At 37.4% G+C, this 16,028-nt stretch overlaps 1 protein-coding gene across 5 annotated transcripts in view; it reads left to right on the forward strand.

Annotated features, from left to right (window-relative positions):
* The window catches only part of LRRC28 (leucine rich repeat containing 28), a 47,796-nt gene extending 33,465 nt beyond the window's left edge, over positions 1 to 14,331 (forward strand). For all 5 annotated transcript variants that reach the window (XM_031587783.2, XM_090149080.1, XM_090149082.1 and 2 more), the window contains 4 exons: positions 5,292 to 5,394; positions 8,539 to 8,714; positions 10,196 to 10,355; positions 13,452 to 14,331. In XM_031587783.2, coding sequence (XP_031443643.1) covers positions 5,292 to 5,394; positions 8,539 to 8,714; positions 10,196 to 10,355; positions 13,452 to 13,524 — 512 coding nt within the window. In that variant the 3' untranslated portion in view covers positions 13,525 to 14,331. The remainder of the gene's footprint in view (positions 1 to 5,291; positions 5,395 to 8,538; positions 8,715 to 10,195; positions 10,356 to 13,451) is intronic.
* Positions 14,332 to 16,028: the final 1,697 nt, after the last annotated feature.

Below are 16,028 nucleotides of genomic sequence, written 5' to 3' on the forward strand. Positions count from 1 at the left end.
ATATTCCCAACTCCATTTCATGAGAGAGAAGTGGAATATTCTTAATTTTTCAAAAATAAGATGATGATCAGTAAGAGAAGATGTGAAATATTTAAGGGTGGAAGTTTTCTCTGCCTCTCCTCTGGTAGCTTATCTGTAAGTGAGCTATGACCTGCATGAGCCACAGATCTACTCACGTGTTTTAAGTTCAAAAGGAGGAAATAAATCTGTAATATAATGATACACCTTTTTTCTTTATTTTTAGACTCAAATTCAAAACATTCTGAGGGAACTTTTAAAATAATGGAAAACATCAAAGACTGTCAATTGACCTTGTTCAGTAGTTCTTAATAGTGACTCACTGGTGAACATTTGGAGATAATTTGCTATCTGTGAATATGAAACTGAATCATAAATCCTAGAGTTCAGAGGAAAAGCAGCCCAGCATAAACGTAAATGTTTAATCCTTGGTGAAGAATCAGAAGGCTTCAGAGTGGTCGAGATGTGATGGCATTAAATAGAGTGCATTGAAAAGCAAAATTAAATTTATTTTCTGCTGTATGAGAAAATGTTTTCCTTGGTGTGCTGGACTACGTGGAATGTTAGAGTATTACTGAAGTTAAGCTATAATTATAGCATATTACTGCTAGCTGCACATGCTGGCTAACTTTTTGTATATTTATATCTAACTTCTCCATTAATAGCACCCATGGCCAGGGAGGATTAACAACAGTGAAAGATACTGCAGAAAAAAAGAAAAGTGATATTTGAGCAGTAATTGTCTTACAGTTGTTTTTCTGTGAGGGAGTTGAGTAGGAAGGCAGCCATCTTACACACTTCCAAAGAATGTTTTTTTTTTTTGCTTTTTTAAGAGGCACATCTGTGGTAGAAGAAATGTTCATGCTTGGAACGTGTTGCTTAAAACTTTTTCAAGTGTGATTTACTTTATTTCATATGGTGGTTGGCATCAAATGTGGCAAGGTACCCATTCTTCCCCAGCTAAATGTGTCCCTTGTTGCTGCCTGTGTGGCTCTTGTTAGGCGTAGTGCAAGCTGGCATTTTCCTGTTCCTAGACTGATAGTGTCAGGTGGATTCTGGCAGTAGCACTGTGCACTGCTGGATAGATCCTGTGTAGGATTTTGCCCTGTGCATTCTTTGAGGTGCTAATAGTTGCAAATGAGCTTGAGGGCACGTGCATCTTAAGAAAAAAATTCTGGTATTTTTCAGTTTTGTTGAATTCAGTAAAAGCTTACACCACTCTGATTAGGGAAACAAGCAGATAGGTAAGTAATACTGAATTAGTCACTTCTTGTGCAGGATACATCTGATGTTTGGATATGCTGGTATTTTTATTTTTCCACATTGTGTTGGTTTACGCTCAAAGAAACAAGTGTGTGGATCTGAATGTTTGGGCCTTCCTAATGAATTTCTAAAAATGCCCAAATCAGAGGTGTGTAAGCTGAGCTGGAAACTGCATTCTGGCCAGCTCTATATAATTGCTTTTTATTTTCTTGTCACTGGCTTTCATACTGTCCCAATAAGTGGTCTTAGGAACTCTGTTCTGGAATGGCAGATAGCACTTCTGATCCCTTTGTATCAATCTTACAATCAAATTACACTTTGATAGAAAGTTAACTCGAAAATTTTACCGCTAGCAAATGCTGCAATGCCTGAAAACAAATTCTGCTGCAAGCAGAAATTTCAATCTGATGACACTGCAAAAGTAAAATTGATTTATGTAATAGAGTACAAATATAATTAAAATAGGCCATAAATTCTGAAGTATACTGGCAGTTCAGGGGATGTTATGACAGCAAATACTCAGTGTTATATCACTTTATTAGGGGTTTATGTGCACTTTTTGTTTAGAAAATGGGTCTAGTAATTATCAGTGCACAGTAAACAAAGGTCTTATTCTACCTCAGTATATACTGCTTTTGTGTCCTTGCCCTTGCAGTATGGTTAAAAGAGCATCAGTGCAGACACACAAGAACTTTTGTTCCATCTTCAGCCATGTGGAATGCATATGCCAGGGCCCTGAGGTTAAGACAAGAAAAAAAAAAAAATAAAGGAAAAAAAATAGAATTGGGGTTTGTTCAGGACTCATGGCACTGGGTCATTTCTAGGAGAGATGTCTTTGATCTGGGAGCCTGGAAGGAGGAAAGTGGAAGTGTTTTAGACAGTACAGTGCTTGCAAAAGCCACATAAAAACCTTCTTTGTAGCTTTAGCCTTTTCATAGATGGACAGCTTCCTTATTTTACCAAGTTCTTGCAGACTGTTTTCTAGAGAATTTTTGACAATATTTGTTGACTGATAGAAGACATAAAAATTAGTGGAGATGGGATGAGATACAAAGAGCTTTTTAAAGTGATGTTTTATTTAAATTTAAGCTTTGTGGATAGTGTTTGAGACTTGAAAAAACATCTTTTGGGGACTGGAAAATGCATGGTTATTTAATGTGAAGAAACTATATCAAAGGAACATTTATAGTTAAAGGCTATTTGGCTTTGGGAATAGAATTTTTCCTACTGAGATATTCTGTCTAACGTCCAAAAATTTGCTTTAATTACCTAGGAAATGCAGTCAGCTTAGAACTTAGAATCTAAACATAGCATAAGATAAAGACGGAGGGAAGAGATGAGATGCAGCCTAAGTCCCCACCCCTAAATGTGTATGAAAAGAACAGCTTTAGGGCTTTTTTTGACTTGCTTGATTTCCAGCCCATTTGCATACATCTGTGTGGAAATGAGCAAGATGAGCCCTCTTTTAAAATTTTCTTCCATTCTCTAAATTAATGAGTTAAACAGTATCACATTCAAGCTGCCCCAGCAACCTATAGTTTTCTGCTCTTCTTCACCAGATTGGTTTCTGCAGCATGAGGCTCCCTCAGCTTTCAGTGGCCTGTGCTATTTGTGTTTAATTTTATTGAGCAATTCTTTTCCACCATTACAATACTTTGCGGTGTTAGTTCTTTGGTACTGCAATATTTTTCGTCATTGTAGGATAGTGATGTTTTTGTTTCATCTAAAAATATCCCAGAACTATGTTGAACTGTTTTCAGCCCTGCCATATTGAGTCAAAATACCCCATCTTTTTTGAGGTGTTAACTCTTAATGGTGTGCAGCAGCATTGCACAGTGGTGCTAATCAGTCAGCAGAGGTATTTGTACTTCTTTCTTAGGGCAGGACAGTTGACAGCTGCAGGGGATAGTTCTTGGAACTAGAGTATCTTTGGGATGGGATCAAAGAAGCATGTAATGGGTAAAAACATCCCCTGATGTCCAGTTATTCTGATTTGAGCAAAGCCCCAGCTATGGTTCCTGAAACCTGTTGCAAAACCTCTATAGAGTGCAGTGTAGGAGCCTATATTAAAAGAAACAGAAGTCAAGTTTTCTGTTAACATTTTCAGAAACAGAACTTGTTAGTTTTCTGTGGGTATCAGTTCTTCTTCCTTAGACTGAAGATTTGATGATGTGGCACTCTTTGAAGCTCCTCAGCTCAAGTCTTTAAGGTTTCTGATACTTACAGCTGCTAGTCAAGTGGGTGACAGCTGAAGGTGTATTTTAAGATGGCCAAATGTTTGGGGAGATCGTTTCAGATGTCATTTGCTTTTTCTCTGTAAAGTGGTACCCAAAGCTCTAGGTGAAAGTGAAACTATTCTGTGATAAAAATGGGCTTGTATTACTTATTACAGTAAGGAATGATGATGAAAGATCACTATTGCAAACAGAATAGCTGAATAGAGATATTGTATATGAAAATGGTTTAAATTTTTCTTCTGTTCTTGGCTGCTGTTTCAAAAGGGGCAGAAGCTATATTCATTTTTATCTTTTGCTAATCAAGGTAATTGCCAGTTGACAAAGATGGGAAGTTCGAACTAGTCGATAGTACTAAAGCTTTCAATGTAGCTGATTCAGCTACAAGGCTTGTTTATCTTGCTTAGTTTCTATAACATGCTCATGAAAGTTTAAGAAGTCAAGAAATATACGCATGGCTTTTCATAATGCAGTTTGTTTGGGTTGCAGTTATCTCCTCCATAGCACAGATGCTTTCAAGTGTTTGACAGTTTCCTGCTTAATCTGTGTTAAATGCATGTCTCTTCCTAACCTGGTGCGCTGAATGGCATAGGAGCTACAGATGAAATGGACTGCCAAGATGATCCTACATGTCAGCTTTGACATTTCAAAACTCTCTTAGAAAAAAGCTATTCCCTTTACTTTGTTTGATTTTTCACTTCTTTTGATAGCAGGCTGACTGGATCTTACTGATAAGCAAAACTCTTCCTTCTGAGAATTATTCCTAGAAACCTAAATTTTTTTTTTTGCTCTGTTTTTCCACTTCAGCTTGCTAAACAAAAATAAAATTATTCCATACCTATGTGGTTATATCTGGAAATATTAACATACTTATAGTTCATGAAAGTATTGCTTAAGTATGCCCTGCTTGCTTCTTTTGACTGCCAGCCATGAATATTTTAACAGAAATAATAAGCAGCTCATATTCAGATGTATTGATTGTTTGTTTATAACCCCAACTTCTGCTGTATAATATTCTGCAGTTTAATGCTTGTGTATTTCCCTGTGTTCTGTAATCTCATGGACTTGTTTCTGAATGATCACTGCTATGTTATGGCTAATGTAGTTAAACAAGTTTCTCGGAGAGAAGAAAGAGTGGGACATACCACGTTTATGGTTTTTTTCTTCACCACTTCACAGATAATAAGGCTGTGATTTCAGTGGTGCAATGTTAATGAAAAGGAGATTTGGCCCTATACAGTATAGAATCACAGAACTGCTTAGGCTGGAGGGGATATTAGAGATGATCCAGTGCCAACTGCTATGGGCAGGGTCGCCAATTCTCTTCTAGATCAGCCTGCCCAGGATCCCATCCAGCCTGGCCTTGAGCCCCTCCAGAGGGGCATCTGCGACCTCTCTGTGCAACCTGTTCCAATGCCTCACCACCCTCTGAGTTGAAACAACAACAAAAAAGCAAAAGTATGCACTGTAGGGTTTGAAATAGATTGTCACTTTTCTTCTTATACCTCAGTTGGAGTTTGTCAGAATAAGATTTTAAATGGGATTTTCTGACCTATGGAAAAGAGCTTTATTATGGATCATTTGAAAAAAAAATTAGTTGGAAATAGCATTTAAAATTATTAAAATAACTTGCTCAAGTATTTCTAATTGGGAAATACTAACTTGTTTGCTGCCATCGAATTTAATTTCTTATTTATAATTAAAAGGAATCACTTAGCTCAGAATTGTCAGTCATCCCTTCTCCCCCTTACTTTTTCTCTTGTTTTCTAAACCCAGATTTAGGTCGTTCACGGGAGCTACAATATGTTTATGTGGATAACAACATCCATCTCAAAGGCCTTCCATCTTTTCTGTATAATAAAGTCATTGGTTGCAGCGGGTAGGTGTGAATTAAATCAAATGTTTTGCAAATGTGTTCCGTTGAAAATTTCTCATAAATATGTGCCTATGTGATACAACTGAATTTTTTTGTGATAGATTCAGAATTAATGTCAGTTTAAGGAGGATTACTGCAGCTGCCAGCTCTTCTACTTTTGCAACAAATGTTCTATTAATTGCTGACTTTCAGTATTTTCCTGTTAAGCCATAAGTCGTTGCAGTTATTCTGAAGGAGTTTATAATGATAATGTAAGTCCCGAAGCTGAATGCTAGCAGCATTTAAAGATGGCCAGAACTGTAAGCTTTGCAAAATCTGCATAATTGAAGAATGCACAAACTGTTTCTTCATGTGTTGCACCATCTATCCACTTCATAAGTTTTCCTATTTCTCTAAATTTTGGGCCGTATCTTGGAATGCCACATGCAGCTTTGCTCATTTTTGTGTCCCAGTATCAGCTTCTCCTAAGTCTTGGTACATACTAACTAAAGTAGGTTTTTTTTATGAGGAATTGTGGATTGACAGATGTATTTTTAAGTGTGCATTTTAAAAATATCCTAGGTTGTCTCATGTTTGTGGTTAGGATGTGAGGAAAAAGTGGTCTGACTAGGACAGTGGCTTAATTCTTTCTGCACTGACACTAGCATAAATTAGGATCAGCACCACTGAAATGAATGGAGCCTTACTGGTATAACACTGATCAGAGGAGGATTGTCCTCATTACCATCTAATTATAAATTTCTGGTATGCTTGCTCTCAGCAGATCTTATATTAAATATAAATTCCCCCTTTACAGCCTGTGCTCTATTGCAATATGTGAGATGCTGAGTCTTGGCATTTTAAGGTTTTTCTAATATTCATGTCAGCTGGTTGTGTGATATTTAAATACTTGCAGTTGCATGAAATTTGTGCAGTCTCAAACTGACTTTGTTTTCCAGGGAAAATTATTTCTAGCCTTCGCTTTTTCAGAACTAATAATAAATTGTAAGAAAGACATTAAATGCCCAACAGGTAATAGAATTGTATTGATTGTGACCAAAACACTAATGATAATGCAGAAAATGTTCAAGCAAGTGTGGTCCAACTATCCTGTCTTTGCTCCTTATTTTACACTTAGGGAAATTTTTTTTAATCTTTGCGCTGATCTTTTGTAACTATTCAGTTTCCATAAGACATGATAATTAAAATCTGCTTAATAAAGCATCCAAAACACACGACTGATTTCCAATACCCAAATAAGTATGTGCATTTGTGTACCAGTCAGATGCCTGTCTTTATGTTGCAAAACCATTCTACGTTCCTTCTAAGAAAGCATGAGTAACCAATGCTAATTTTTAAGAGGTCAGGAAAAATGTTTGATGTTCCAGGCTTTCGTACTTCAGTCATCCACAGGATGGCTAAATCTGCCATGCTGCTGTTACTAATATAAAGCTAGATTTCTGAAAACAGGATATATATTGCATTGTCTAAGTAGTGAATCTCTGTCTGGGAATCCTGCAGTCAGACAGATGGAGAAAGTCTTTTATGTAAGAGGCAATGATCTCAATACTCAAAATAAAGCTTGATCGTAGTTTTTGCAGGTAGGATTTCATAGTTTCCAGCTAGGTGTCTATCACTCTTGTTCAAAGTAGCCAATGAATGATCATAGTTTTTTCTTCACTGTGGTTTATTCTACAGGGCTCTCCTGCAGCTCCAGTTTTTTTTCTAGCTGGATAGACCATCTCTCCCCCTTCTCCCTTGCTTTTTAAACTGCTTTTGTTGGTTTTCAAATTTCTCTTCTTGCACCCAGTATTACTCACAGGTTCTGATTCTTTCCCTAAGATGTCCAAATGTAAGGATGCATTCCTTAAATTATTCCTCTTGATACTCTGTTTTGCATGCTTGCTTTGGGTGCTGCAGTGGGCATACATATTTTCACCCTTTATGCAGAGTGAACCAAAATTCTTAGCTAATGAAGCTGCAGTGAGGTTACGGGGTTTGCCTTCTATCTAGGTTGGTATGGGATTAAGCTTGACAATATGGCATTATGGATTGATTGGTGTTGATGGCTAATTCTTTGCATATCGATTGTTGGAGAATGAATTGTTGGAATACTGGACCTCTAAATTCTAGATTGTATTTTACCTTTGTTAAAGGTCTGTGGGGAAGTATTAAATATTAAAAAAGAGGCTTATTGACTTGCGTCTTGATGCTACTCTTACTTATTTCTCAGAGGTATTTTTTCTTTAATCGGAGAGGATGAGATTCTTCCTTATCAGAGAAGTTCTACCACATTTCTTTCACATCTGATAAGGATGAAAGCAGTTACCTCAGGTTTAGGTCCAATATCTGGGAAAGCTGACAGATTTGCGTTCATGTTCTATTTGTTAGGACTGGCCCTAACGAGTTGCTCTTGGCTTCAAATTTAAGTTGTCATAAACAATTTAAGTTCCCTTGTTGATTTCCCTAACTTCTTAGTTGAATTTTCTTATGCCCATCTCTTTGGCATGATAACTTGCAACAGGGATCACATAAATAACTTATTCTAATGCAGGCTGAATTTCTCTCCTTGAATCCCAGCAACCTTCCTTTTACTTACTACAGTTTGAAAAAGGATTTTACAGTCCAAGCTGAGGTTTTATTTGGTTTTTGTTTTTCAAAGGGACTCTGTGGATAGGGAAGGGTATGGGAAATAATCACTGAGTAGTAATCATACTTCTTTGTGGCTGTAGCTCACATGCATGCCCCATAAACAGTAGTTGAGTCCTATTATTCTCAAGTGGTTGATCCAAGATAAGGGAAATGAATTATTGAGTATTAGATTGCTCCCTTATTTTAAGTTTTTAGTAATATTTAGCATTTGTAGGCTAAACAAGAGCAATGTCTGTTACTTTAGTAGTGCACTTGGCTCACCCCCTTGGGATTGTGTACTCATTTCTCTATCTTTTGGAAGTTATTTGATAAATGCAGACTTCCAGATGTCTTGTGACATGTCATCAAAGGTTGGATATCTTAAGAGAATGTGTGTCCATACATAGTGCATTCTGCAGTGAGTCCATGAATGGTGCTGCACTAAAGAACAGTATCAAGTGTGCTTGGGGGTTGGTAATTTGGGTTTCCCCATTAATTTTTTCCTAACCACTTCTTAAATGTCTTGTGTCTTTCTAGCTGTGGTTCTCCAATTCAAGTTTCAGAGGTGAAACTGCTCTCTTTTTCATCGGGACAATTAACTGTGTTCCTGCCAGCAGAGGTGAAATCTATAGGGACAGAAACAGATCATGTGCTGCCTTTGCAAGAATTGGCTATGAGGACCCTCTATAACACTTACTACGTGTATTTAAAAGGTAAGAATCTTTGTCCTCTTCAGATTTTGGATGCCCTATCACTGGAGGTGTTCAAGGAGGGGTTAGATGGGCCTTTCAGCAGCCTGGTGGTGTCCCTGCCCAGAGCAGTGGGGTTGAAACTAAACGATCTTCATGGTCTCTTCCAACCCAAGCCATTCTAGGATTACAACAAGAGTGGAAGTGCATTTCTGGCAATGATAGTAACACTTGACATGGCTTCTCAAAGAGCAGGACAAAGATGAATATTTTAAAAGATTTATTTAATCCAATTCTCTTTGAAATACTGTATTACAAGAAAAAAATACTAAAAAAAGGGATCCAAAGACTCTTTCTAAAAGTTGACTGACACTTAGAAACGGTTTCTTGAGGACTGTATTAAGAAGGATGCTTTTTGGAGAAGCTCTTTAATGGAAATAGGGAATGAAAAATACAGTTCCTGAGGCAAGATTAGATGCCTCAGCCAACAATGCAGCTTCTTGCCAGGCAGCACACTCTGAAACTGGCAGGCTTGTGATACATAAGGCAAAAGAAACACTAGCAGCCGTTGGCCATTTCAGTACAGTGTGACAGCTGAGCTGTTTTAGTTCTGCCCCAGTTCAGACTCTGCTGTAAACGGGCCCTTGGCTGATCTGGTTATGCATCATGCAGTCACGTGAGTTACAATATCAGAATATCTGCAGATTCAGATTTTGAGATTTGGATGTACTGTCTCCCCTGTTAATGGCATCTTGGGAGAAGGCAGAAGGGTGGAGAGTTAATGTGGGAATTCTAAAGGGAAACAGGAAATGTTTGTGCTCTGTGGAGAATGCATTAGCTGATCCAGAGAACAATTTAACTGATGAGTATAGGATTGTCTTTGTTCTAAATTTCTACATATGGAAGGGAGATTGGAGGTTTTTAGTTGTTTAGTGATTTCAGGGATGCAGCTAAATATGTGACTGCTGCTAGGTAAGTGTGACAGAAATGAGTGGACTACTTTTTGGTAGCCTTTCCTTGGCTACGCTATGTTACTTTTTGTTTCTGATGCAAATGTACTATTTGTCACACTGTGGTCTTGTAGCCTGCTGCTGTGTTCATTGCTGACGTTTTAGTTAAGTAGTACTGATGTTCTTCTCAGAACTTGCTATTGTTGTTAATTTCTAAACACCTGTCTAGACCGTCTTCATGTCCACAATGCTTTATTGCATATTACTAGGCTTTGTTACTTGCTTGAACTGTGGTATTTTTCAACTGTATTTTTGGGACCCAATTCATGCCTATGGATGTTTAACTTGCACATTCAGCTTCTTGAACTTGCACATGGAAAGCACCGTATGCATTGCCTTAATTGGTGTCACTTCCTTCATGTTGCTGTTCTTTCAACCAAGTCTTAAGAAAACAACAGAGATGGTTTTTGAACTGTCCATGGATTGTACTTCTTATGTTGGACTTCATAATACAGTATTTTCTTACAAGTCTTTTTTTTCTTTTTTCTTTTTTAGATTTGAATTTTCTTACTCCAATCTCACTACCAAAAAGCCTCTTGGAATTGTTACACTGTCCCTTGGGACACTGTCACCGCTGTAGCCAGCCCATGTTTACCATTGTCTACCCAAAGCTCTTTCCCTTAAGGGAAACTCCAATGGCAGGATTGCATCAAGGGTAATTATACAGGAAATTACACTGGAGATTCATTTAGAAAGAAAAATCTTATGGAAAAATATCTTTTTTTGTTTGTTTAGCAGCCTTTCAGATGTAAAGCCCCTGTCCAGCAATTACATGGTTGGCAACTCTCTTAGAGGGAAACCAGCATACTACTGTTGGATTGTTTAATAATAATTGCCTGTTTGATTCCCTCTAGATAGTGAAGATATGATGGGATTGATTTATTTGTGGTGATGCAACACGTGCATATTATCTCTGTGCCCTTGGAAGGAAATATGGCTTAACACCAGTATTTAACTCTGCCCTGACTCAAGAATGCCACCACCACGTAAAAGTATCCTAGGATTAAAAACAGGGAAAGCTCTAAAGCCAGAACTTAAGTAAATATTCTACAGTAAAATAATCTTTTAAAAAAAAAAAATCTGTGCTAATTATTTTAAGATACACATTGGAAACATGCTGCATTGTAAAAGGATGGCTTGCTCTAAAATGTTTGTTAAAAGTATCTTTGCTCATCATCAGAGCAGTTGTGAATGTATTTGCAGGATTTGCAAGTCAAGTAGACAAGCCCACACACACTTACTGCCTTGCTGGGTAGTAGTCATAGGAGAGACCAACCCCTGTGATTCAGAGTACTGCCCTCACGTAGATAAAGGTTTGAAGTGCCTTTAAGATGATAATACCTTTAAAGTGGTTGTTTTGCAGTGATTTTTGAGGTGAGTTTACTAATCTGTGTTCCACTACTCTGAGTTTAGTCTTAAATTTATCAATACCGAGCTCAAATTTAGCATTTCTCATGCTTTTTGCTCGTGTGCATGATTTTCCCTCTGTCCTACTCAAATAGCTGTGCCCTCTGCTCTTTTGGGAAAGATATTGCAGAGAAGAATTGTCATACTCTACAGAAGTGGTATGTGCTTGAAGTTTCACACAATGTCTGCCCAGCATTGTGAGATGTAAGCTTATGGTAAAGATACCTTTACCACACCTCCTTGATCCTGACTGCAAAGATGCCAAGCTGCAACATCTCCTTGTCTCCCAAGACACCAGGCTAGGGCTACAAATATTGGGTCCATGGGAGAAAATGCAGAATTCTGTCAGGATCTTAAAGCTCTACAATAGGAACACTGCTTGTATTCATAGCTTGTGTAAATCAAACTAAACTACGGTACTGTTTGAAAACTAACTTGGTATAAAGAAATGTTACTCAGTGGTAAACAAGCAAGTAAGCTGTTCAGATTCTTTTAGAAATTCATGTCAAATCATTACTTAGACAACAACTACTTGTCCTGCTGAAATCCACTGATTTGCTGCTTGTGTTCCATAAAAATAAGAAACTGCTTTTCAATAGAAATTTATTATATTAAAAAAAAAGTTGTTTCAGGTCAATGGTGCCTATTTCTCACAGCTATATCACAGGTTATTTTTCTCGTGAGTTTGTGGCATAATAAATATCTGATTTGTCAATGATTCAAGTATACAAAAAGAAAACAATTTAGGTATGCCAAATCTGAGCAGCAGCCAGAAGGCTGTATAGATGATATTTTGGAAAAGCAATCTTTCTTAGAAAGATCCTCAGATTAGAGATTGCATCCTGCAACTCGTCATTCTGTTACAGAATGTTGAAATTCAATGGATTTTATATGCATTTAAATAAATTTCTTGCACGTGACCATCTTTGTATTCAAGGTGACATAAGATGTTATGATAATGCTGTAATTTCTTTCTGTCATTCAGCTCCATTAGAACAGTATCATTTTCTACAAAAGTGATAGTAATCTACTTGCTGGTCACTGCTTCCTTTTATTACCTGAAAGAACCCAATAATGAGAGAATAGAAACCTCTGCTCTGTAATGAGTTCTCTAGAGTTGCTCATTGTAGAACTTATTTATGAAGCAGTAGGCATATTAGTAGGCACTGAGAGTTTTGGGATTATGAGTACTAAATTTGTGACTCAGCAAAAACATACTTTGTTTGTTTTAGAAAAACAGTATTGACATTCTAAAATATGACTAGAAAATATTTCTGCATGGCTTTCACTTTAAAAAAAAAAAATGTTAATTATCTTGTGACAGTTCTCATTTTCTCCCTTAAACATGAACATACTGTGTTCTACGAAAGGCATTAATAAGTAGAGTTTTGAGTAGCTGACATTTGAAGCAAAGCCACAGAAAATGAGATCTAAGCAGGCTAGGCTGTCATCTCTGTAGCTTGTATATGACATGGAAAGATTATGTGGAAGTGTAGAAGTGTGATAGCTGGTTTAGTAAGATGTGAAGGACAGGTTTTTGTTCTAAAGAGCTTACAGTGACCATGAAAACACACAGGATAAGGATCCTGAACATTTGAACAGCACTGATTAGCACATGCCACGTCCATGCCAGTATCTTCTGTCTGGATTTCTGTGTCGCGTTCTGTATCCTCTTACAGGAAGGGATAGCTAAGTGTTGAACTGTATTTCTATCTCTAAAAAAGTACAGATGACGTTTAGCACTGGCTGAAGTGTGATTTCTGGGTTAGTAAAAATCAGATCTTAGCATTATTCAAGTGGACATCTAGGCCCCTGCCAGGAGAGGGGCAGGAGGAGGGTCACAGTGAGGCTGGTGTCACCCTTTCATGTCAACCCCTGCTGCCACACTGTGACAGCACTGCCTGTCCATCATCCTTGCTGAAGGTCTGGGCCCACTTTGTTCTCTCAGCTGGATCCAAGGACACTGGACTTCAGTCATTTCATGCCTGCAAGCAGTAATTTAAGAAACACATGAGCAAAGCTGAACCAAAGAATTACCCAGCTATTTTCCTTTCAGCTGTTAAACCTACTGGCTATAACATGCAGCCACACCCTCTGCAGAAGTAAAAACCACACACAGTTTCTTTAAACTGAGCACATAAGAAACCAGGAAGGTTTTTGAGAACCCCTGCAGTGTTTCCTTGCCTTTGTATCAGGCACTCAGATGTATCAAGTGAGTCTTTTTCTAAAGTGTTGAGATCAACTAATCCTGTGCTTTACAAACCAACGTATTGTCTGCTGTGGAATGGGGCCAGAATCTTAATCTTTACTGACAACTGTTCCCCCCCCTTTTTTTTTCCCCTAGGAGGACAACTGTTAGTTTTGTGGCATACTGCTGCTCCACCCAGTGTCTGCAGACTTTTGACCTACTGAGTTGATAAACATTTTAAACTACTCAGGAGTGCTGCCAGTTTAAAGCTGCATTAGACGTCGTATCCCGTTGGTACTGGAATACAGTGTGTGTGCCAAAGCAGCAGAAGTGCCCAGTCGGGAACATTAAGAGGCACTTAAATCCTGCCCTATCAAATTTGGATGAAGTGCAGAAACTTTTTTGGAAGTGTAAATACCAAGTTTTTAAGAGCATTAACTTCTCTCAGCAAAGATAGCATACAAACCAGACAAATTTTTGAGTTCTAAGTCCCTAGATTTGCAGTGTTTTTCAAATGTGACTGCCTTCATGTGGATCCACTGTGTCTTCTGGGGCAGTTTTCATTCCTCTAACAGTGTCCAGCTGACCTATAATTTAAAAACTATATCCCTAACCAGTTTTTGTTTATTGCTCCCATCTCTTACGTTCTACAGTGGGATTCAGATGTGTACATCTAAGACTATACATGCCTTTGAAGAAGCCCTGTGACTTTCACATAGAATTTAGTTTTATTTTTTTTCTCTCATCTCAATATTTTACCCCACAGAGTTATCCTAGTTTTATACTAAGTTTTTAACAGGCATCTGTGCTACTTAAATCCATGTATTTAAAGCAGATCTTTGCTTCTGGTACTGCTGTGAGCCACACTTATTCCACTGGAGTACCTAGGATATGTCTGGAGACTGAAGGTGCTGTTTGATTAACAAAGGCCTATACTGATATCTACAGCAAGTGGTGTTGCTCTGGTGTGTTTGGTGACATTTTCTTTATTTTCATCACTTCTATGCTTTATTTTTAATAAAAACAGTTTCCCTTTTGCTGCGTTCCGAATTCTTCAGGAAGAAGACATTAAGTACAAATTTCACTTGGAAAAAATAGTAATGTAAATATTTATCCCTGTTTACTCTATTTTGACACTTGCATACAGTAGACCTGCACAGAGTTGGTCTTCATTTCTCAAGGTTCTGCATTTGATTTGTGAGAGCTTCTCTGTGAAGTGTGTTAACCTTGGGGGAGGCTGGGGAAGGGGAGGGAGGGAAGTATGTTTATGTCCATAGGTGGGCATACCTGCATACCTACATACACAGCAAAAGAGCTGTGATAAAATTTTTAGCGTATTATGTTCATATTAATTTCAAAGGACAGCGAATGGGGGGAAAAAAGGCCCCAAATGTCTGTGTAAACTAAGATTTTCTTTATAAACAAAGCAGTTTAAATAGTTATCCCTTTTTGACTTGCTTTCACATATGTAAATTGTTAATGTATTTATTAAAAAAGTTATAAACTCTTTGTTGATCCAGCAGTGCTCCACTCTGCACAGCAGACATATGCTGAAATAAATATGATGAAAAAGTTATAAAAAATGGCAAGATAAAGAAACTTACTTGGTGGTATATTAGCATATATTGTGATGAGGTGTGCATACTTCGGAAGGGGGAGGCACTGAAATGTTTTCTTTGTGCCAGAGAAGCATTTGTTCCTATTGCAGGCTTCCTGGCATGTCTTCTATAAACAGAGTATCTTGAGAGCACCAAAAAGACAGTTTTTGAGGGTGGAATTTTTAGGTTGTGCTTGTTACTTGTAAAAAGTGTTGCTGGTTTTATTGGGTTGATTTTTTTAGAGGGTTGAATTAGCATTAAGAAATGTAGAACTTAATCCTTCAGGAATGCAAGTATCATCTACTCTTTAAGAATTGTGAAACCACCTAAAATAAATCCCGTTTAATACATTTTCTTTGCAGTAGGGGAAAGAGCCATGTCCAAACAGACTTTTTTTTACTACTGGATTTCTTACTATGACATTGGACTAATTTTGTTTCAATGCTGGTATCCCCAGAAGGCCTTCCCACCCAGTGGAGTTTACAAAATTAATCTTCAGCTGTTTTTCTTCAGAACTGCACATTTGAAATGTAAAGTACCCATGAACAGTATCTACCTGTATCAGAAGGGTGCAGATGTAGTACAGAAGCCAGTATGTTTAATGGTTGGACAACTACAGTAGTGGTACAAAGACAAGTTTTTGGTACAATTGTATAATTGGGAATTGTTATTATTTTTACTGTCTCATTCTTTGTAATATTTGAAGGAGTTGTTTTGTTGGAAATTTGTTCTCTTTATGTAGAAACTCATGGGCTTTAAAACCAAGTATTTCTGAACTCAATTGTAAAATAAATTTTATTTTGGAATTAAATCTTTTGATCAAGTGAGGGACACCAATGTTTGTTTGATTAGGAGTCAGATGGTAAGAGAAGAGCTTGATTTTCATTTTTTTCTTCCCATAATCATTGTTAAATTCATATCAGTCTATTATTGTCTGCAAGTGCAGTTCAGCAGAAGAAATTCCAGTCTGTTCTATAAGCAGAATGAATCTTAACTAACATTTTAATAGATGATATTTCGAGAATGGAATGTTCAATGAATAAATGACTTAAACATGCAATTGAAGCTGAAATGTCATATTCTATTTTTATGAAAAAAAGGAAGAGGAAGGCCAGTATATAGACTGAAGATGCAG

Source organism: Phasianus colchicus, chromosome 12 (assembly GCF_987193195.1).
Source record: "Phasianus colchicus chromosome 12, bPhaCol1.hap1.1, whole genome shotgun sequence".
Taxonomy (NCBI): Eukaryota; Metazoa; Chordata; class Aves; order Galliformes; family Phasianidae; genus Phasianus; species Phasianus colchicus.